The 24,788-nt window shown below is 37.8% G+C and overlaps 1 protein-coding gene across 3 annotated transcripts; it reads left to right on the forward strand.

The window, feature by feature from the left end:
* The first annotated feature begins 6,727 nt into the window (after positions 1-6,727).
* On the forward strand, positions 6,728-24,788 carry LOC146497522 (macrophage mannose receptor 1-like). Of its 3 annotated transcripts, none has more exons than XM_085141850.1 (31): positions 6,728-6,881; positions 7,062-7,418; positions 7,655-7,828; positions 7,969-8,124; positions 8,905-9,027; positions 9,471-9,608; positions 9,709-9,891; positions 10,923-11,077; positions 11,703-11,816; positions 12,482-12,597; positions 14,016-14,164; positions 14,254-14,453; positions 14,552-14,706; positions 14,951-15,023; positions 15,178-15,331; positions 15,478-15,516; positions 16,017-16,180; positions 16,295-16,356; positions 16,822-16,922; positions 17,150-17,298; positions 17,406-17,511; positions 19,287-19,420; positions 19,972-19,995; positions 20,318-20,420; positions 20,685-20,917; positions 21,952-22,117; positions 22,218-22,385; positions 22,464-22,583; positions 22,676-22,846; positions 23,137-23,166; positions 23,258-24,788. In XM_085141850.1, the coding sequence occupies exons 1-31, from the start codon at positions 6,803-6,805 to the stop codon at positions 23,506-23,508; spliced, it is 4,347 nt and encodes a 1,448-aa protein (XP_084997976.1). In that variant the 5' UTR covers positions 6,728-6,802; the 3' UTR covers positions 23,509-24,788. The 3 variants fall into 3 exon arrangements, with proteins under 3 accessions (XP_084997976.1, XP_084997978.1, XP_084997977.1); XM_085141852.1 differs by having other exon boundaries at positions 6,729-6,881; positions 19,287-19,411; XM_085141851.1 differs by having other exon boundaries at positions 6,729-6,881; positions 17,153-17,298.

Here is a 24,788-nt window from a genome sequence, read left to right on the forward strand (position 1 = left end):
GCCTGTTCAACATCTAGTCAGGGCTCATCTAAGAAGGTATGTTTTAACCATCCTGAGATGAACTGAAGCCTGTTGGCTAAGAAGTAGTGTTGAACGTTAGGCAGATAGTCCTCCTTTATCCTTGGTTCTTTGTAGCATTTTTAAGCTGATACGCGGGGGTTTATCTTTCCAAAGGAATTTAGAAATATACGAATCCAGAGATCTGAACCAATCTTGTGATGGTTTGTTTGGGATCATTGAAAATAAATATTTTTTTTTTGGCAAGATCATCATTTTTATAGTGGCGACCCTTCCCATGAGTGATATGGGTAGAGAGATAGTCAGATCGCCTTGTACTTTCTTTAGAAGTGGGATGTGGTTTAATTTAGTTAAGTCTGAAAGCTTAGGAGAGACATTAATACCTAAATATTTAATATGTCCTGATTGTAGTGGGGCAGAAGAAGAATTATGGAAGGAGCAGTTAATTGCAAGAACTGTAGATTTTGACCAATGAATTGAATAATCTGAAACTCTTGAAAACCTGTTTATTAGTGTAATTACCTCAGAAAGGTTGGTTTGTGAGTTTTGGAGAAAAAGCAACACATCATCCGCATAGAGACTGATTTTATGTTCTACATTCTTACATTTTATGCCCTTAATTGTTGTAGCCTGTCTAAATGCTGCTGCTAGTGGTTCGATAAAAATTGCAAAAAGTGAAGGGGAGAGTGGGCATCCCTGTCTGGTGCCCCTCAGTAGACAGAAGCTGGAGGATGTCTGGTCATGTGTTCTGACACAAGCTGTTGGGGAATTATATAATATTATTAGCCAGTTTATGAAAGAGTTTCCAAAACCAAATTTGTGTAAAGTTGCAAATAAAAATTTCCAGTTAACTCTGTCAAACGCTTTTTCTGCATCTACAGATAATATTGTGATTTTAATGTTTTTACTGCATGAGTAGTGTATTAATTTAAGTAATCTACGTGTGTTTGTTGATGAGTGCCTGCCTTTTATGAAACCAGTTTGGTCAGGATGAATTAAAAGGGGGGTTATCTTCTCTAATCTTTTTGAGAGAGCTTTGCAGATTATTTTGAGGTCTACATTTATAAGGCATATTGGACGATAGCTTGAGGGAAATAAAGGGTCTTTGCCTTGTTTTAGCAGGAAACTAATGCTGGCAGAATTCATATTTGGTGGTAGTCTGACATTTTTCTTGATTTCCTGCAACATTCTGTGGAATATTGGTGCCAAAATTGTCCAGAATTCTTTGTAGAATTCTGCAGGATAGCCATCTGGACCTGGAGCCTTATTATTGGGCATACTTATCAGCGCTTCCTGGAGTTCACCTGGTGTCAGTGGCGAATCCAGTGCCATTGCTTGACTGTCTAGTAATTTTGGAAGAGTAGACAAACAGTAGACAGTAGCGAAATAAAAACAACAAAACAACTCTTAGTAATTGCACATTTATTAAAGTGTGTTCTTAAGAATTATCTTCTTGATAACACAAGTTATCCCATGTCTTCTGGCCTGCAAGGCAGTGACTGTACCCTGCAGGCCCATCTTCTCCAGAATTGTCCTGATCACACACAACAAATAAGAGAAGAGAGGAAACCATGGCACCTATGTTAATCCCTAAATCCAAAAGTTTGCACAGGATACCATAAGACAAATACCATCTGGACATCACAGGTTCTGTACAGCAGTGGTCCCCAAATCGTTTGGTATCGGGCTGTGAGAGTTGAGGCTCGGTTGTGAAATTGATGGTTTCAGGGTTTTTATTAATATTGGTTTATTAATATTAATTTGGTTTCCCTGGGTCTTTTCCCGTGTTGTAGTTGTGTCTCTTATTTCGAAAGAAATATTTACACGTTACCATAGCGACCAGAGAGCATTAAAGGGCAGAGAGGAAGATGTTACTCTCAATGTTGCATTTTCAAGAGGATGATGCTAATAAAGTTGCGCAATTACACAGTGAATTCACATTTATTGTTATATTTACAAAATACCACAGTTTTTGTCTTGGTCCTATCATTTTATTTTGTTGTATATTTCCACGACACCTTAAAGGCCGCTCCGTGTCTGACATTAAACTGGTCCATGGCACAAAAATGGTTGGGGACTGCTGCTATACAGCATGAGGGTTAATAAAACCGTACTCATATGAATATGATGTGTAAATTGATTTATTCTTGTACCTCCATGCCACAGTGGCTGAATTCTTCACCCCAGTGAAGAGGGGATCATTTTCTCCTCGTTTTAATAAATTGAGCCCTTTGGTCTTTGTTCCCTACAACATATCACAAAAAGGTTAATTTGCAAAAATCAAAATTGGCTGTATGGAAGCGGTAATAAAGGATAAACTGTGGGACCAACCTTACAAGCTAGTTTACAATTATTTTAATTTAAAAAAACATGTCTATGCAGATGCCCACTGTGTCATGGTCCCTGTGCCTCCCCGGCCAGCCCAGTGTGGCCACAAGTGTTGTTGTTTTTCTCTCGCGCTCTCTCTCTCCTACCTATCTGCCTGGGCGGAGCTCTGATTGGGCTCCTGCCCTTGGCCACGCACCTGCAGCTGATCTCAAGCGATTGCAGTTCTCTGGCTCTTAAGGCTGGGGCTCTGAGCTATTCGTCGCTGGAATATTGAGTAACTCTCGTTACCTGGATCAGCCCTTCTGTGACCCCTGGACCCCGTGAGTGAGAGTGAGCTGCTTGTGTGGAGACTGTTTGGACGAGGAGCAGAGCGAGTGTGAAGAAGTGTGTCTCCCCAGCCTGTTGATCTCCGGGACCCTGGTGTTTTCCCCCACCCCTTCACGTGTATATAGCGCACCAGTGTGATTAAATAAGTGTTGTTGAACCGTGCCACCTCCGTCTGCGCCTGAGTCCGTTCCTACGGTGGCCCCTAGAGACAAAGCACATACAAACTCCAAAACACTTGCAAACTCCAAAACACTTGCAAACTCCAAAACACATGCAAACTCCAAAACACATGCAAACTCCAAAACACTTGCAAACCCCAAAGCACATGCAAATTCCAAAACACAACGGAAGTGCTCCAGGACGCTAGGGGCAGTGTTGAGCTTTTGTTACCTAGTAACTACACAAGCCAGGAAGTACCTGTGACCGGATTTGGGGTCTGCAGCCTTAAAGGCCGTATTTTAAGGCCGATTACGTCACAGCGACACGACGAAGGCTGTCCCAATTCAAAGGCTGCTCGAAATGCGGCCCTCAAATGTGTCCTTAATTTCCCTGAATTTTAAGGATTGGTCGTGTAGCCTTCATGGCCCAACATATCCCAGATTTCATAGCGCAGCTGCGGTGTGGATAATTTTGTCGAAAAAAACGGCGGAAGCGGAGCCGCTGAAGAGTAAACTTTCAGAAGTAAGTACTGAATATTATGTCACTTATTTATGCGCAAATGTTTTTATAATGAAGAACATTAAAACATTACTGTTGGCCACATGTCGGGAAAGTTATGTGACATTAGCGATGTTTGTACTAACTTGGTTTTAAAGCCTTTACTTCAAAATATACGTGATTCAATAATTAACTTTAATCTTACAGAGAATGTGATGATTTTATGGATAATTAAAGTAAGTCATATATCCACAAACACAACAAGCTGAAAGTCAGTGATGCTGCTCGGTTTGCAGTCCTGAATATCACGGCACAAGCAGGATTCACTGCACTGTTAATGTTAGCTATGTTATATTGCTGCCTCTGTTCGGTGGTGTCGAGCCAAATGGACTTTAACGTGTGTTTGAACGAGCTGACGGTTCACTCGTTAAGCTGAAAGAAAGATGCTTTAATCACAGGAGTCATACATGTGTCCACTGTACCATCTGGGAACTCTTCTCGTTTCGTAATAACACAATCCTCCTTCTTTTGCGCTGTTTTGTAGCAGTGTATACACCTGAGACTGCCACCTGTCTGTCTGTCCTGCACTCTCTCTCTCTTTCTTTCTCTCTGATTGTGGAATAAAAGTATGAACATGTATTTATAAGTTACACTTGTGTTTGAATCCTGCAGCTTATCACACATTTGATTTCCATGTGTGACAACTGCAAGTGTCCAGAGTGAGGACAGACTGAGGGACCCACTGCTGCACATCATCTGTGAGGCTTTACACCCCTGATGATTCACCAGGACAAACTCAGCAGTGTGTGAGGAAGAGGAGGAGGAAGAGCCAGCAGCAGCTGACAGATGGAGAGAATAGACAGACTGTTCCCTGTTTGTGAAGGACTGCTAGGAAAGTTTAACATAACTAATTGTCTGTCCTGAATCAGTCTTATTAGGTAATGTTCAAATAATTTTATCATTCCAGTGTTTTCAGTGTGGGAGAAAGTACTCAGGGCCTTCAAGTTACACACTATGAAAGGCAGAAACAAGTTTAATATTCAGAAACCTAAAGTATGTATCAGCAGCTGAATGGACCTAAAAATAAATGTTTGTTTCAGTTCTATGAAGCTTTGAGTATTTTGGATTAGTAGTACTGCTGTGTTTGTTGCATCATATTGCTGTAATTGTTTATATGCTTTATATATTCTGAGGTAAGTTGATCTATAGTGTTACATCATATTCTATAAGGATGTTATGTGTTTGTATACTTTCTGCCCAGTTTGACCCATTTAGCAGAAGTCAGCCTGTTTAAGGCTCTGATATCTATTCTGTATGACTTAAAGCAGTTATGACATGGTCTGATTTTCTCACCCAATAAAGGAATATTCATTATATCAGTCTACTCTGCATTTTATCAGGAACAGTTATCACAGCTCATACAATTTCTTTTTACACATGTATGTAAGCAATGAGCCAAATTTAGTAATGCCAACATACTGAAGGAACAACATTTCTCTCTTATATATGATACACCTATATATGCACTGTCAAAGATACTTGTCTTTGAGTGAAGATTTAAGGTGATAAGACATATAAATAACTGCAACTTGAATCTGTACTGAGGCTCAGTATTTGACACAGAGTTGTTCACTGCTGTAATAACTAATAATGATTAATTTAATAACTATAATATTGGCCATATTATATTTACATTACCAAAGTGATATGACTTTAGTCTCATGAACAACATTAGCTAATTGTTATTTACTAACTAATCTTAAATGACTGTTCAGTACAGAAATGAAGCCCAAAAATCATGTTTTACTGTCCTGTGGTCTCAGCCTCAGATACTTATCAAATCACACAAAGCTCATGTAGAAACAAACAAACAAATGAACAAAATATGTTTTCCTTCATTTCTGTCAAACAAAGTTGTATGACACGTTTCCAACGGTTAGTATCATGGTTGCTAGGCAACCTGGGAAGCGCGACGGAGACTAGACTGTCCCATACGGACAAACTTGCCGTTTATTTTGCAAATTGAGCTCAACACTGCCCCTAGCGTCCTGGAGCACTTCCGTTGTGTTTTGGAATTTGCATGTGCTGTGGGGTTTGCATGTGTTTTGGAGTTTGCAAGTGTTTTGGAGTTTGCATGTGTTTTGGAGTTTGTACGTGCTTTGTCTCTAGGGGCCACCGTACGTTCCACTCCCGTGACACACTGCTTAACAATACAACCACTATAACAATTTAACTTTTGTACCACCAGATGTTTCATTTTAAATCATGCTTTTTATTGGTTTTTGTTTTTTAATGTCTCTGTAAAGCACTTTGAATCACCTTGTTGTTGAATTGTGCTATATAAATAAACTTGCCTTGCCTTGAATTTGGACACAGCCTGTGTCTCTAGCCTTGTCTCCCCTTAGTCTCGTCAAGTGTGATAAGTCCCAGCTGTACTCTCCTCCTGTGTCCCATTCCCTTGTTATCCCTCAGTGTATTTTAGCTCTGTTTTTCTCTCTGTCAGCGTTGTGTCGCCCCCTCATGCTGTGTGTGTTTCCCTCTGTGCTCCTAGTCTCTTGTCTCCAGGTTTCTTAGAGTTTAGTTTTGGTTTCTAGTTTTAGCTTGTTTTTTGCAAGTTTGTTTTTGGAGTTTTGTCCTATAACTGCAATAAAGCAGCCTCTTAGTGTTTACTCCTCTGTCTGAGTGTCCTGCATTTTGGGTCTTACATCCTGCCTGCCCCAGCTGTTTCATGACAATTACCCTATGCTTGTAATTATCAGTAATAGCTGCTCTCCGGAACAGATGTGAATCATGTTTGGCTGTGCTTAAGTTGTGTACGGCCCAAAATGGCTTAAGTACCAGAACGTGGTAAGCTCTAATATCGACCAGTAAGGGACCACCACACTCACACTGCAATGGGGTACACAAGATTTATTTTTTCCCTCAGAGTCAAACTACTGGCTGAAGACACAACTCTGGCCACAACTGTCGCAACTCTGCAACACTTAAATCACAATCTGAGTCCTTGTATCTTTCTAACACAACTGATGAATCACTCAGATGATAAAAAAACCTATCCTAGCTTCATTTCGATATCTACCCAGATAACTACATGACAAACTATTCTGTATTTTTATTGTTAGTGTTTTTTTAGGGAAAATACTGTACACCACAAATTTATGTTGAGTTTTTGAGTTTGTATCTATCATAGTTACAGAGTTCACTTACATGTATCTATAAAGTGAAGTTTTAACTTTAATTAATATTTGACTTTTACTATTTCAACCAAAGAGTTTCAAGGTTATTTATCTACACTGTTTGCTCAGTTGTCCTTAGCAAAATTCACAGTAACTTTCCCTCCCTTTTTCTTGTGAAACATCACTCATCATGATGAGGCAAGACAGGATGATATAAAAAGTCATGGTTGACAATCATTCACACCCTGTTTTTTGCTCCTGTGCAACTAGCTCATATAAAAATATAAGACACAGGAATGGGAATACTAACAATGAGGATAACTTCTACAGCTTTTGTGCTTCTCATCCAAACATTTCTCTGTTTGGCTTCAGATGGTACAGTAATCAACTATTTCTTGTATTTTTTGCTAAGGCTTTTACAGAGTATCATGCGTCCTGCCTGTCTGTACTATATGTAAGATTGTTATGTCCTCTATTTCTCTATAATCCTCTATAACCTATTCTTTATTTTTTACATCTCCAACAGTACTGTTTTTCAATATTTTGTCTCTACAGATTCCCAATTTCAACTAATTAACAGGGCCACTGGTTTTTGTTTGGTAAAATTAAATAACCACTGCAATGACATTCGCTGGACATCTGGGGATCGACTTTTGGTTCAGAATAAGAATAAGTGCCTCGGTGTTCAGGGAAAAACTGTGGGCAGTGAAGTAAACCTGTATGATTGTGATGAAACCAGTGAGCTCCAAAAGTGGGAATGCAAGAATGAAACTGTGATCGTTCTCAAAGGCCAAGAACTTTACATTGACCTCACTGCCGATAACACAGCCGTGCTCTCAAATAAAGTCGGACCCAGTAGCCACCTTACAATCTCTGGGACTTCCAGCGGTGCTTGCACAAGAACATATACAGGTAAGTGAAATAAATAAAAAAAACATTGTAAAGTAATTCATGATAACTTTTATGGAAATAATATTAGTGGCATAATAAATTTGTAGATATTCATATTTAGTTCCAAAATAGTTGTAATGCAAAGATAGTGTGTCAAATGATTACAAGATGTTCAACAATTACATTTATAGTTGCTTAAACTATTCAAGCTATTCTTTGTTCTTTTCTTATATGTTTTCCTTATTTTGGTCCTTCAGAACTTTACACCATTGAAGGAAATGGAGCTGGGAGGCCGTGCATGTTTCCTTTCTATTACGAAAGCAATTGGTATTCGGAGTGCACTGCAATTGACTCTCCAGGGAACCGTAAATGGTGTGCGGTTGAAACAAAATATGATCATGGTCAATTCTGGGGTTACTGCCCAACTAACTGTAAGTACACAACAATTCTAATACAGGTTTTCAGAGTAATAAGCAGAACCTGGACATCCAAATTTAAATATTGAGGAACGGCATCTTGAGGTACAAGTTCAGTGCAATACTATAATACTTTGACTGTTTTTGTGTCATAGCCAAAGAAACTTGGAACAAAGGCCCTACAAAAGGAGCATCTTATCAGCTGAACACACAGTCAGCGCTTACATGGGATCAGGCTGACGCCAGCTGCAAACAGCAGAGTGCCTCCCTGCTCAGTATCAGCAATCCTTACGAGCAGGCTTATATTTCAGGTAAGGAGACAAATCTCCACACTACACTGAATATATTGAAAACAAAACATTTCATTTATGCTGAGGTTTGACAAATAGCTAAAACTTGAAACATTAAAGTTACTGTGGTAGGGCTATGCGATGTGACCAAAATTTCATGTTCCGATTTAAGACATTTATCGTCACAACAACGAAATATATATATATATATATATATATATATATATATATATATATATATTACAAAAATTTTACATTTTATGTAAATTCTGTGAATCTCGGGACACTCAACTTGCTGGAAGTGTTTTCAGCTGGGCGTCGTGTACCTGGAGTCAAGTGTTAGGGTTTAGACATAAGTTGTAACGGCCACCATTTTCTTTGTGAGTATTTATTACATGGCGTGCTGCTGGGAAAAGCCTGTTCTAACGTTTGAGTCTAAGGTTTATTTTTTAGCACCTAAAAATATGCATATTATGCATATTCTGGCATGCTGGGTTTACTGTCGTTGTTGCTAACCACAACGCGTAAAAACAGTTGCTTGTCCATCCGTAGTGTAGTTATTTTAAATATAAGAGAAAGAGAGAACTTTAAGAAACTGATATAGCCACTACAGTGACCATCAAAAGGATGAAAAAATATTGCCATAAACAGTTTATTTTGCAAAACCATGAAACAAATGATAATGTAATATGTGGTCTGTAGACTGTAGACACTGCTCCAGCTGATGATTATGGTTTGAGTATTACACTTGGTAACTTTTTGTTTTCTCTGTCTCTTTTCTCTGTTAAACTCTACTGACAGCACTATTAGGGGCAAATTGGGGACAGGATTACAAGCTTTGGGTTGGACTGATCTTCCAGAATTTAGATTATGTGTGGAAGTGGTCTAATGGGAATCCTTATGCATATCTGAATTGGGATTCAGGTAAGTTTTCTTTCAAGTTTCAGGAGCTTGTGTTACCATTCTGATGATATTTTATCTTACTAATGTTAAATTATCTCATCAATTCATCTTGATCATGTTTGCCATCGGTTTTATTAATATAAGAAATGTTATCTGTTAGCAATTAAATAAATTTTTTCCCTATTTCTTATAAATTTCTTCCACATTGGTGCGCTAGCCACACTGTAACCTGTTACTGGTCAGCAATTTCAACCACTGCTAAATTATGGTGGTGGCGTTGTGTATCACATAGCCTTGTCACTCTTGGGTAGAAATCGTAGGCCTTTGCTTCATTTCCACTAAAACTAAAATGCTTATACACAATACACACCATGCTTCTAAATATCTTGAGAATCATGTGAATGGAAAGTTGCCGAGTCTCATCTCATAAGTGACAAGTATCATTTACGATCACTGTACTGTAGGACATCCAGTTTCTAATCCAGGATATAAGTGTGGAATTATTGATGGTGCTGTTCAGTACTCTTGGCAAAGTTCACAATGTAACAAGAAACTGGGATACATCTGCTACAGTGAAGGACCTTTACCTGCACCTACTGAAGGTATAAAAAAAATCCGTTCTCTCTTCTCTTTAAAAAACTTGATGATTTTACCAACTCTGTTTCTTTGATCTTCTTCTTTTGTTCTTCTTATGGTTCATAGCTGCCGAGAGCGGATTTTGTACAGCACCCTGGATCCTCTACAATGGCCACTGCTTTTACCTTTATCGTAATGAAACAAAAAAATGGTCTGATGCTCAGAAAGCTTGCCGTAAAGAAGGAGGAGACCTAGTAAGCATTCGTAATGTGGAGGACCAAAGCTTCATCATCTCTCAACTTGGATATGGTATGGCAATAAAAACTTTTGAGCCCAATTTGTATTCCTTCAAAATAATCTTCACACAAGACTTCATATCCATCTTGTTGGTAATTTCCCCACACGTCTGCCTTTTCAAAATGTAATATTTTTGAGGCACGATCTAATATGAATATGTTGGTATGTTTCTGGATCAACCAAAATAATGTTTGTGCAGGTTCAACATTGCTTGTTATCAATAACATTGCAGTGATGTCATAGTGTTGCGATGTGGAAACACCATCACACCAACACAGCAAAACTCTAATCCTAACCCCATTACCCAAACCACGATCACATACTGATTCCCAACTCTAATCCTAATCGTTCCCTTTTCTTTTCCAAGTTGAAAAGATATGACATCATAACAATGTGATTGGTCAGTTGCAATTTCAGTCCTGGACCAATATTATTATGTTGATCCAGAAACAACACCAACATAAGTTATTGCTAAAGTTCCAGGAAGTTTTCAGCTTGTGTTTAAGTCATAAGACGTTGCCTCTCCTTAATTTTGCAAATGTCTAAGTTGGGTTGAACATCACACTCAAAAGTTAAAGACACACCGAACCCAGATATTAATGAACATCTTATAGCTACACACTTCATAAGAATGTGAGCAATTTTTCCTAGGAAAGGGGTCTACTGCTGTAGTTTCAATGTACAACTCTCCTCCAACTTAAGAAAATCCAGTTCTCTGACAACAGGTAATAGTCATTTCTCAGCCAACAGGCAGACTTCCTCTTTATAATAATGACCATTTGTCAGTTGTTAGTTTTTGGAATCGACTAATAATTTGGCAGGTCTTTATATATATCTCTTCATAAGCATTTAGTCACTTCCTGTTGTTTTCTGATCCCTGTATCACTGCACATCTCACATATGATAAAGTTTCCAGCAATTCTGGCAGACAACAATTACCAACAGTTTAAAATTTAGATGTAAAAGTAACAACTAAAAAGTAGCAAATGAGCAGAATTTATCAAGAAGATTATACAACAATTAATGTTATTTTCTGTCTGCAGCATCCACTGATGAACTCTGGATTGGACTAAATGATAGGAACAGAGAGAGGCTGTTTGTCTGGAGTGATGATTCTCCTGTGAGTTACACTAGCTGGGACTCTCGGGAACCAGCTGTCACCTCTGAACAAGAAGACTGTGTTCTTATCAGAGGGGAGGTAAGGTGCACAATGTGGGAGTGATTATTGATGATTATGACACACCAGCGTTTTTCTGTAAAACTATGCAGTTCTGTTAAAGAACACTGTCTCTAAACCTATGCAGCTATGTATCACACCTTACTTCACAACATACAGTATACACATATTAGCCGAAGTAAATTTCAAAACCTTTGCTACACACGTTTAGTCTGGGGCCTGTCTTTAAGTCTCTTCGATGCACATATGTATATAAGCACATATTTCCACTATATTCTAACAGTGTGAGAAATGTATTGTTTCAACATCATAAACATAAAAAAGGAAACGTTCTGCGGGAACTTGTTGTATGATTGTTAGGAAGGCAATTTAAATCAGTTTCAGAGCAAAAAGATGATTTAGCACTCTCTGGCAGCTAGTAGATGAACCTATGGTATGAATTTGAAAGTCCTACGTTACTTCCTCTTTGAGTTATCGCATTCACATGATTTTTGAAACAAACAAAAGAAATACAATAAAAAAATAAAAGAAAAAACCCAGTCATATCAAAGAGTATGAGGCTTTTGTTTTATGATATGCACCATAGCCTGTCTATCTCTTGTTAATTTCAGTTTCCACATATATTTTGTTCTTTTCATTCTTGCAGAATGGAAACTGGGCTGACCGTGTGTGTGATGAGAAACATGGCTTTATCTGCATGAAGACAAGTGACTCTGAACCCTCTGGAGATGAAGTGGAGCTGAACGCAGGCTGCAAAACTGTATGTGAACCTTTCATATATTTTCCAAAGAATGTCTGCATCTGGTTGGTCTGAATGCACACATTCTGTTATCTGTTTCTGTTTTGTAAAGGCTGTTGTATATTTCAAATGGTACAATGTCTAAAGCTACTTTTGTGACTATGGTCCAAGAAATAGCTGGGAAACCAGCATACACGTGGGATATGATATCTAATCAAATAAATTGTATTTGGATGTTGTTTATAGGAAAAACAATTAAGAAAAAAAAGCAGGCAGATTCTCTTGATTAAATTAGCACCTTATTTAGTCATTGGACTTTTAGGACAAAACTTGGAGTGAGTGGAGTAAGCTATCTCAGGATAATACAAAGTATTATCAAACTTTAAATTGTACATTTTAAATTTTACCAGAGTCTTAAAGTGTATATTTATTTTCTTACTCTTCTTATATTTATTTTTGTGTTTTGCACTGAATGTAACTGGAGTCGTCTCGTCTCGCTATATACTGTTCTGTATATAGCAGAGATGAAAATAAAGTTTACTTTGACTTTGAAGTAGTCACACTGATGCAGAGTGATTCTGCATGTGGGGTCTTTCTTCTTGCTATCACAAAAAGATATGTACACAAAGACAGCATTTAACGACAGGCTTAAATAGTTCCTCAACTGTTGTTTCTCTGCAATGCAGGGTTGGAAAAGACATGGATCCTACTGCTACTTTGTAGGGATTGAGACAAAGACGTTTCATGAAGCCAATGATGACTGCAAGAGCTCAAACTCTTATTTAGCTGATGTTTCAACTGGGTAAAAAAAAGTTTTTATGATTCCTAAAATTTTTACCATAAAAAAGGTAATATACAGTGGTGTAAAAAGTGTTTTCCCCCCTTCTGATTTCTCTCGTTAAATCACGAATTAACTGTGATTAACCACATTTTTTGTAAAGTTGTGTTCAGTTTCACTAAACACACTCATGCCTGATTACCGGCAGAGCTGTTGAATCAAGAAATCACTTAAATAGAACCTGTCTGTAAAATGGAGCAGGCTAAAATATCTCAAAAAGCAACACACCATACCACAATCTAAAGAAACACCTGAGAAATAAGTTCACTAACATCTGTCAGTCTGGTAAAGGAAAAGGTTACAAAGCCATTTCTAATCTAATCTAATCCATTTCTGATCTAAAACACACCAAAAGTCCACCTTTTAATGGTTTAAGAAAAACAAATGAAAACTTTTGAGTCATGACCTAAATCCGATTCAGATGCTGTGGGATGATGTTAAAAAGATGGTTCATGCTTGAAAACCCTCCAATGTGGCTGAATTACACCAATTCTGCAAAGACAAGTGGGTGAAAATTCCTCTACAGAGCTGTGAAACACTCATTGCCAGTTATCGCAAAAGCTTGATTGCAGTTGTGTCACGGTCCTGCTTTCTTTTACTTTTCATTTTATTATGAAGTATGACTGTTTGTTTTGGTTTCTGTCCTAGTATTTCAGCTTTCTAGTTTGGTGTGGAGTTTGCATGTTCTCCCCGTGTTTGCGTGGGTTCCCTCCAGGTACTCCGGCTTCCTCCCACCGTCCAAAGACATGCAGTTTGTGGGGATAGGTTAATTGGATAATCCAAATTGTCACTAGGTGTGAATGTGCGAGTGAATGTGAGTGCGAATGGTTGTCTGTCCCTGTGTGTTGGCCCTGCGACAGACTGGCGACCTGTCCAGGGTGTACCCCGCCTCTCGCCCTATGACAGCTGGGATAGGCTCCAGCGCCCCCCGCGACCCTGAAAAGGATAAGCGGAAGCGAATGGATGAATGGATGGATAGTTTGGTAGTTTTTTATTCAGTTTCTTCCCAGCAATAAAGCTGAGTATTTTGAGTCACTTCTGTCTCCGTGAGTGCTGCATTTTGGGTCCTCTCTTCCTGCCTGCCTGCACAAAGCCATGACAAGTTGTTTCTGCTAAGGGTGGCCCAACTACTTAATGGGGGGCAATCACTTTTTCACACAATAGGTTTGGATTTTTTCTCTTTAATAATAAACACCTTCATTTTAAAATGTATTTTATGTTCACTTGTGTTGTCTTTGCCAAATATTACAATTTGTTTGATGATTTGAAACATTTAAGTGTGAGAAAAATATTAAGGAAATCATCAAGGGGATAATCACTTTTTCACACCAATGTATCAAGTTGCAGGCAGTCTGTAATCTAACTTGTGTAAATATTTCCAGGGTGGATAATACTTTCCTTGTAAGCTTGGTGGGGCTGAGGCCAGAGAAACACTTCTGGATAGGTCTCTCAAACCTGAAAAACAGAGAATATTTTATGTGGACCAACAATGCCTACGCGAGATATACTCACTGGAACACTCATATGCCAGGTAATGAAACAATCTCATGATCTATATGTAAACTATAGTTGGCAGGTCTCTTCACAAATGACAGCTAACATTTTCTTTTATAACACAAGGTCATGTGCAGGGTTGTGTTGCTATGGCAACTGGGCATTCTGCTGGCCTTTGGGATGTGTTGCCTTGTACCAATAAGGAAAAATACATCTGCAAACACCTGGCAGAGGGGGCAGCTTTAACCCCAGCTCCACCAACCACTGCCACGCCTAACTGCACAGATGGATGGATTAAGATGCAATCCAGAATCGTCTGTTATAAGGTGCAGCATGTCTCTCTCTCCCTCCCTATGTGTGTGTGTGTGTGTGTGTGTGTATATATATATTACACACAACTCAGTTTCTTATATTTTGTTTATAGATCTTTCCAGAGGCTTCAGAAAAGAGAAAGACCTGGTATGAGGCTAGAGATTACTGCAGAGCCATTGGAGGAGACTTAGTCAGCATTCACAGCAGTGCTGATTTACTAGGGACATACAATTACGTCTTACAACGTAATTACATCTACAATGATTGGTATAGTGTTTTCTGGTCTACATAAGATGAAAATATTTTGTAAAGATTTTTATCATTACAAAAAAATTAAAAATACAGTATTTTTTATATATACAATGTAATTAATTACTGATGTAGAAGCCACCCCCATTTCATCCTCAATGATTGTTCAATGATGGTCATATTTTTGCAGACTAGTGCACCATTCCTCCAGAGAGTGCTAAATCAAGTATTAAACTTTGGAGCATACATTTGTCCATTTTAGGCATAATCAATACTGGATTGGACTTAGTGCTCCTGACCCAGACACAGGTTATGTATGGAGTGATATATCCCCGGTGAGTTTAGTTTTTAACTCTCTACAATGGTTTATGTAGCCTAAATGATGATAATGATCAAGATGATGATTATTAACATTAATAATGTTAGAGCTACTGTTACAACTGATACAAATACTACTACTGTTAATAATTATCATGTTTTTGTATAAAGGTAAACTTCCAAAACTGGAAAGATGGAGAACCAAACAATAAAAATAACGCTGAATTGTGTGTTGAAGTAGAACACGTGTATGGGGATAAAAATTTGCTTTGGAGTGATGTGCCCTGTGAGAAGTACAATAACTGGATTTGTCAGATCCACGCAGGTAAAGCATGGTCACAGTTATAAAATTCTTTTGCAACATATTTTTGAACTAGACATTTATTGTTGTCGGCCTCATGTATTCTCACAATGTCAAGGTGGAGGTGGTCACTAGTAACTCAACACTATTTTGTTTTTATACCTTTACAGGAGTCACCCCAAAGCCGGCTCCAGACCCTGTCACCCCTGGTATGTTGAGGAATTTGACCACATTGGCGGTCAGCATCTTTACATGACTTTTGACTTTCTATTATGATTACCAGGCCATAAGGCATACTATGCTGACACGAAACTAATGGATGCTGATTTACTGCATGGCGAATATCTGTGGCCAAACAGTATTATTAATTTTGTTTTTCTTGTAGAATGCCATGTAGAATTATTAACTCATATAATACATTTTTTAATGTAACCCAACAACAAATCCAAAATATAAATAGGAACCTAAAGTTGCTCTTCTGAAGTCTCGTAAGATAATGGGACATTGGTTAAAAAAACAAAAAAACAAAACATCTGTTTACCTGATTGATACAGTGTGAGTATAAAACTTACAGTGAAGAAAGTGAACTATGTAGTATGAGCATAAGATCAAAAACATGCAGATTTTTTTACTTAAAAAATAACATAGTACTAGTTTCCTAAATTCAACCAGAGAACCACACACATGCACATTTCTTATCTATTCTCAGAGTATAACACGACCTCTGATGGGTGGCTAGAATGGAATGGGGCTCAGTATTACATTAATGAAAACGTGATGGCCATGGAGGACGCTCGTACCTTCTGCAGACAGAGGTATGGTGACCTGGTATCTATCAACAGTGAAGCAGAAAGGATATTTTTATGGAAACAGGTGAGCAATGGCATTTGTAAAAGATTTACCAAGGCAATGGGTAATTAAGGTGTAACTGAACAAACCGAAACATCCACACAGACAGTTTTACTATGCATCCATGCTTTTGTGCAGATTTCAACAGGTTATCAGAATTCTTGGATTGGCCTATCTGTAGATCTTGATGGAACATTTCAGTGAGTATGAATTTGGTTAAAAAATTTAAATGCAACAAAATAAACTTAAATTTATGTGACACCACGTTAAAAATAGAGAGTACTTAGTGCAAGGCAGCATGCCAGATGTACGAGTATACCAGTTTTAATTTCATTTAATCATATCTTGATTGTTTGATATAAAATCTGATGGCTAGTATACAGAGACAAAATTACCTATTAACTACCTAAATACATATTAACTGTAAATTGTGGTTAATTTACATTTCTGTTTGTGATCTTTAACTTACTTTTAATTAATATTTGTAAAATGTATCAGTTACTATTCCAGTTTGCTATCTTTCTTACTAACTTACTAACTAAAACCAAAAAACTGTGACTAAAATGAAGAAGGCAAAGAGTATTTTTACTTAAACCAGCATGTGACTGTGTTGGTAATATAAGTTTTTACAGACATATTTAAACCATGTGTCTTTTTACATTAAGGTGGATGGATGGTTCTCAAGTGGTGTTTCAAAGGTGGGATGAAAATCAACCTGAATTCAAGAACTTTGACGAAAACTGTGCTGTCATGACACATCATAATGGTGAGTGTACCGAAATAATAGGTATAGCCATAACAAGAAGAGCCCATAGAGAGTTTTTAGAGCACCTCTACAACCATGTATTCTGATCATGATTCTGCTTATACATAAACTACAAGAACGGATAGCTGGCTTGTGTGATATCAAAACTGATTAAAGATAGATTTGATTTTTTTAAATCTATCATTTGAGTTGATTATATGATTAATTTACTATACTCAAATGGCTAGCAGGATTCTGGCATGACTCCAACTGTGGGTTAGAGTATATGTCCTTTTGTAAGCGCAGCAGCTCAACACCCACAAACACCACTGCTGCAGTGCCCACAGTGTCCCCAAAAGGTGAATGTCCACCCACCTGGAAAAAATTTAACTCTAAGGTCAGATATCTTTTCATGTCTTTTAATTTTTCTGTTAATTACTGTTGAAGGGATATGTTGTCAGTGCTTGGAACACTATATTGATCTTTTTCATGTTTCAATTTTAGTGTTACAGAATTTTTAAGAATCAGAATTTAACATGGCAAGATGCAAGGGAAAAGTGCAAACAAAAAGGTGGACAATTGGCATCTGTTACTTCAAGACAGGTGGAAGGTGTGTTTCATTTTCATTTTACTCAAATATGTATTTAGATCTTGTGAACTTCTCCTCTTATGTGGTCCATTTACTGTCATTGCAGATATCTGTTCTTAGTAGCTAAAATTACCACTGAATTTCTGTTGTTGTGCAGTTCTGGCATACCTACAAGTTAGAACTGATACCACGGTGCACTTTAGCAAGAAAATACAAACATGAATCAATTTTGTTGGAATTCCACGTGAAAGACCAATACAAAGTGGTGCACACGTGAGAAGTGGAACGAAAATCATACATGATTCCAAACATTTTTTACAAATAAATAACTGAAAAGTGTGGTGTGCGTAATTATTCAGCCCCCTGAGTCAATACTTTGTAGAACCACCTTTTGCTGCAATTACAGCTGCCAGTCTTTTAGGGTATGTCTCTACCAGCTTTGCACATCTAGAGACTGAAATTCTTGCCCATTCTTCTTTGCAAAACAGCTGCAGCTCAGTCAGATTAGATGGACAGCGTTTGTGAACAGCAGTTTTCAAATCTTGCCACAGATTCTCGATTGGATTTAGATCTGGACTTTGACTGGGCCATTCTAACACATGGATATGTTTTGGGTTTTTTTTTTTTTTTTTTTTTTTTTAAACCATTCCATTGTTGCCCTGGCTTTATGTTTAGGGTCGTTGTCCTGCGGGAAGGTGAACCTCCGCCCCAGTCTCAAGTCTTTTGCAGACTCCAAGAGGTTTTCTTCCAAGATTGCCCTGTATTTGGCTCCATCCATCTTCCCATCAACTCCGACCAGCTTCCCTGTCCCTGCTGAAGAGAAGCACCCCCAGAGCATGATGCTGCCACCACCATATTTGACAGTGGGGATGGTGTGTTCAGAGTGATGTGCAGTGTTATTTTTCTGCCACACATAGCGTGTTCCATTTTGGTCTCATCTGACCAGAGCACCTTCTTCCACCTGTTTGCTGTGTCCCCCACATGGCTTGTGTCAAACTGCAAACGGGACTTCTTATGGTTTTCTGTTAACAATAGCTTTCTTCTTGCCACTCTTCCATAAAAGCCAACTTTGTGCAGTGCACGACTAATAGTTGTCTTATGGACAGATTCCCCCACCTGAGCTGTAGATCTCTGCAGCTCGTCCAGAGTCACCATGGGCCTATTGGCTGGATTTCTGATCAGTGCTCTCCTTGTTCGGCCTGCGAGTTTAGGTGGACGGCCTTGTCTTGGTAGGTTTACAGTTGTGCCATACTCCTTCCATTTCTGAATGTTCACTTGAACAGTGCTCTGTGGGATGTTCAAGGCTTGGGAAATCTTTTTGTAGTCTAAGCCTGCTTTAAATTTCTCAATAACTTTATCCCTGACCTGTCTGGTGTGTTCTTTGGACTTCATGGTGTTGTTGCTCCCAATTTTCTCTTAGACAACCTCTGAGGCCGTCACAGAGCAGCTGTATTTGTACTGACATTAGATTACACACAGGTGCACTCTATTTAGTCATTAGTACTCATCAGGCAATGTCTATGGACAACTGACTGCACTCAGACCAAAGGGGGCTGAATAATTACACATGCTCCACTTTGCAGTTATTTATTTGTAAAAAATGTTTGGAATCATGTATGATTTTCATTCCACTTCTCACGTGTACACCACTTTGTATTGGTCTTTCACATGAAATTCTAATAAAAATTGATTCATGTTTGTGGCTGTAATGTGACAAAATGTGGAAAGGTTCAAGGGGGCCGAATACTTTTGCAAGCCACTGTATCTCAACCATAAATCTTTGTCTACATTTTCAGTGTTTCTACTGTCTCAAATGGCTGATGCACCTACTACAGACTTGTGGATTGGTTTATTTCAGTCACAGTGGAAAACTTACTGGACTGATGGACAACCAAAGTCATATACCAATTTTGGTAATAATGTACGTGAGGTAATCTAAATATAGACATTAACTAATGAATAATTAAATGAATGAATTATAATAATAAATTATTGTGTTTCTCTTTCTGAGAAAACATTATACTCATTAAAAGCTAACAACCATAACTATATGTGCAACCTCTGTAGGGTCCAGGTATGGCCTCATGCTACCAGTAGTGACACTAACTCTAGTCAATGACAAAACTAGTGAAAAAACAAAGAGAAAGATGAGCAGGGAAAAAATGTGAGGGTAAACCATTCCCGTTTTGGAGGGTGTCTCACTGTTGCCTCACTAGTGCACCTGTTGATAATGTTATTAACAGCAAATCAGCTGAAACCAATTAACAGCCTTCTCTGCTTATTAAATGATCAGTATCCCAGAACTTTAACTGACTCGATGCTATACTTTGTTTAAAAAGTGTTTCTTTAACTTTGAGCAGTGTACTTGGACCATGTAGATACAGAATATAATTACCTATTGTGAAGGGTCAGATACTTAGAAATAATCTATAACTGTATATTCTTGTATAAATATTTAAAATCTCTGTGTTTACATTGCAGCGTTGGTATTGGTACGATCAAACGGTAAGTAGTTTTTAAAACTTATTTGTAAAGTGCAGTGACACTTTATGGCATGACATTTTACAGTTCTTGTTGTATTTTACAAGTTCTACAGTGACAGAACTACTATTTAATTATTTATCTGTTATTTATATAGCTATATATTATGCAAGGGCACTCAAATGTTTGCATGTTTAAATAAAATAAGAAAGAAAGCTTTCCTAATATAATCTGCTCCGATGATTAAACAGTAACCAATAATACAGTATATTGTATGTGGAAGTATATGTTAATTCCCTGTGTCACCACATAGCATCATTCTGTTGACCCAACTCTGTTTCCACAGAAAAACTGTTTTGTGATCAATACCAAGCCTTTGGTTGGTATTGGGAAATGGATTCAAAAGTCATGCAATGACACCAATGGATTTATCTGTCATCGAAATCTTGGTGAGTCCATTTCTATCCCCAGGCCTGCTGCCACCCAACTTCAGCTGCAGCTTCATCAGACTCTCTAAAACAACTAAAAATATGTTTTGACTTTTTTAGTCCTATAATTAATATCTATATCTATAAGTGATATATAAAATCTATGATCAAGAGTATGATTCCGCATTGACAATAGCTGTAATAGGTTTAAGAGTACTGTAGAGGGGTTTGTTATGTAAAAAAAAAGTCAATAAATAAAATTGTTTCTATTCTAATCCTCAACAGACACATCTCAACCAGATTCTCCAGAACCAACAATTTCTACTAACTACATCAAAATACTCAATGACTCCATTAAGGTTGTTCCTCAACAAATGAATTGGGATAAAGCTGCAGAGTACTGTAAAAATGACGATGCCCTCCTAGCTAGCCTGAGGAATGAGTGGACGCAAGCTTATGTTGAGCTCATGGCGCTGAATCTCAAGGCTCCTCTTTGGTTTGGATTACACAAAGTGCAGGTAAACTTTTAAAAACCTATAAAAAGTACATAGCTCAATAATAGGTCAACCAGTTTGAAACTGACTCTGGTAAAAATTCTAAAACTTACCTATGCGTACAATAAATTGTTCCAACACAGATTTTATCTAACTAAATAATCTGTGATTATGAGAATGAAATTGTCATTGATGGATAAATATACTGGTCCAGTTATTTATCCACTCATTCAGTTATTTATCCAGCACAATTTTTGCATGATAAATTTGAACTGAGATTGTCATCCATCCTCTTCTTATTATCCAATATAAGGATGTTGGAGGATGGAGCCAGCCTCAGCTGTCATTTCTTATTAAAAGTCTAGAGCTAGCTGATGTTGTGATTCCCTTCTAGCTAGAAATGCACCACACCAGTGGGATGGTTTTCAGTTTATTGGCCGCAATAATAGTCCGTTAATGTAATAGTGACCAGTATTAACCTGTTACCTAATGTCAGCTAAATCTAGCCGTTCCTTTTGACAATAAATCTTCCAGCATTAGGCAAACACATTTGAAGTTACTGTGTGTTTACATTCTGTACTCTCAATCATGGTTGGAAATGGCTGACTGTTATAAAGCACTGGCTAACTTGACTACATTTAAGGAAGGTACCAATAATAATCAAGACAACCAAGGTGAAGACAAAAAAAGTTTTTCTTAAGTGTCCAAACACTGCATCTTTCTGAAAAAACCTGTTTAAAAAAATGTAGAGCTGTCAAGCTCTCTTAGAGTAACTGCATGTCTCTTTGGACTCTCCTCCGTGCTCTTGAGACTGAGCTGGGAGACACAGCAAACCTTCTGGAAATGGCACATATTGATGTGCTGGACTACCTATGCAACCTCTGTAGGATTTTTTAAGCAGTATAGATCACCATGCTAGTTTAATTCAACTGTTTTAACAGAAAGAAATCTCTTTTTATTGTCTGTTTTACCCTCCATGCAGTTAAGCTTACTAAGGCAGATATTCCTGAAAATCAGAAAATATCTGTAACTGCTGTCTCATTAATCTTTGCTTTCAGATCAATGGTTCTTTCAGATATGTTGATGGATGGCATTTAATATTCAGTCGATGGGGTACAAATGAACCAAGAAAGGACAGAAGTTGTGTATACATGGATGTGGATGGAAAATGGAAAACCGCTCACTGTAATGAGACACTAATGAGTGTTTGCATGAAGTCTACAGGTACGACCAAACACACACACAGTTTGAAAGATACTGTTTTGACAACAAAGTTTTAAAAGAATGTAATTAATTGATCCTACTGACATTACCTCATTCACAGATGTGCTGCCAACAGAGTCGACCATTTTTCCAGGAGTTTGCCCTCAAGACCCAGAGGCAACAATAGAAAACAAGAACTATATCTGGGTACCATTCAGGGGTTATTGTTATATTTTTATTACAGAGCAAACACACTGGAGCGAAGCATCCACCACCTGTGTAGCACATGGTAGGCAACCTATGTGAAAGATACTTTTATGCGATAAATTGCTGTAGTTTTCATTAACAACTGATTTGTTTTGTTAAGGTGGAATGCTTGCCAGCATTGAAGATTCCTCTGAGCAAAAATTTCTAGAAATTAACCTGAGAACTTTTCAAGATGGCTACACATCTTTCTGGATTGGCCTGTTTAAAAAACAATACAAAGGTGATTTATTATTTTTGCTATGTTCTTTAAAAATATTATTTTGGGGAAAAAAATACATTTTTACATCTCTTTTTTTGTCTATTTGCCTGCAGAGGAATGGCTCTGGGTGGACAGAACAGCCATGGGTTACACTAACTGGGCTGAAGGTCAACCTGTTAATATGAGTTTTGGATTGCGCACAGGGGAGATTAGTACATCAGATGGGACATGGAAGGATATCGAAATATGGGATTATAGACCTTACATCTGCAAGACACCAAAAGGTAAAGTAATCTTTATTTATTGCACTGTTTTTCTTTTTTTCCTTTTAATAATGCTGATTTGAATCAGTTGTAAGACTTTGACTACATACATAACACAGTCATATGAATCCAAAAGCTGAAAGAAATACCTCTTGTGGGTCAGAATCTTGAGTGCACAGTCAAAATTAGATCCATTTATAAATGCCTGTTTACTCCACAAGAATCTTGAACAATTTATTTTTACTTTGAAATGAAGTAGAGCTACTTTTTTTTAATAAAGTATCTTATTTGTTCTTCTTTTTCTTTTGCAGTATTACTACCAACGCCATCACCACCAGCCCGTAAGTAACACCTCTTTTATCTATTTATTTTATGTAAAATTGTTACAAATGTTTTTTAGCTGATTACCATCTACTTTTTCACTCCGTACAGAAACTGGATTACCTCATCATCAGCGTGTCTATATAACCACTGCAGTTGTGTTAGTCATTACTGGGATTGCAGTGGTGGCAGTCACTGCTGTCTTCTTCTTCAAGAAATTTGGTCATCAGTTACCCGCCCCTAACACCTTCGATAACCCGCTCTTCTTCAGCAGTAAGGTGTCACAGCATGAGCAAGCTGACACCAGTATACTGGTAGAGAATGCAGCAGAAGAGAATACTGGAGATTTAATCAGTATGTAATTTAAATATTTTGGGCTCATTTGCATGGCCCATGTGATTTCCTAGTATGTTATAAAAATTTGAGCTGAGGTGGCAGCAAGTAGCAAATAATGGCTTATTGGAAAATAAAAGGTGAGAATCATCTCATATTATCATATTCTGTGAATGTAGGTTACATAAATGCTGGCTTTTGTTATTTCAGTTATGGTTAGGATAAAAGGTAGGGTAAATGGAGTTTAATGCATGTCCTAGTCAACAATCATATATGCATGCAGCAACCTGAAATATCAAGACAAATCAGGAAGGATCCATGGTTTCATGTTGCTGAAATCAGATTCTAACCATACCATCCAAATTTCACAACAAGAGCTCAGACTCACCAGACCAGGCAACATTTTTCTTCAATTGTGCAAGCTGACAGGCCGCTGTAGTCCATCTGCTTCAAGGCTTTACATGTTATACATTCAGAAATTATTTGAGTTACTCTTGCCTTCCTGTCAACTTGTAGTAGTATCATCATTCTCCACTGACCTCTTACATCAATGAGGCATTATCATCCACAGAACTGCAGCTCACTGGATATTTTCTCTTTTTCAGACCATTCTCTATAAATCCTAGAGATGGTTGTGTGGAAAATTCCAGTGGATCACCAGTTCTTAAATATTCAGACTATATACACTACCGGCTAAAGAATACCCCAATTTTTCAAGTTCTTTATTGCAATTAAATTTGTTCAAGTCCAATATATAGCTTGAAATGGTACAAAGGCAAGTAATGAACTGCCAAAGGTTAGAAAAAAAGGTAAGATTAACCAAAACTGAAAAATAATAAACATTTCAGAATTTTCAACGAAGACAAAATGAGTCAACAATTTAAAGCTGTTCTGCAGCAATGGAGGTTGACCCAGCCTTGAAAGCTGGTGCTACTAATTCCTACAGGTGTTCCAACTTTTCTGCATTACTTACAACCCTTCCTGTCTCAGTGTTGCAATACACTGTGGTACCTACCAACTGAGCATCAGTTGAACAGTATTGTACTGCAGAAAGTAGTGTGTTGCTAAAAAATGGCAAGAAAAAGGCAATTAACAATGGAAGAGAGACAGACCATCATAACACATAAAAATGTAAATTTTCCTTCAGAAAAATTGCAAAAAAAGTCAAAATGCTAGTGAGTACAGTTTCCTTCACAAAAGGCACTCAGAAACTGGGGCGAACTCTGACAGGAAGAGGTCTGGCACACCCAAAGCCACAACTGAATCAGAGGACAAGATTCTGAGAGTTAACAGCTCACGTGATAGGTGG

The sequence above is a fragment of the Neolamprologus multifasciatus genome, chromosome 18 (assembly GCF_963576455.1).
Source record: "Neolamprologus multifasciatus chromosome 18, fNeoMul1.2, whole genome shotgun sequence".
Classification (NCBI taxonomy): Eukaryota; Metazoa; Chordata; class Actinopteri; order Cichliformes; family Cichlidae; genus Neolamprologus; species Neolamprologus multifasciatus.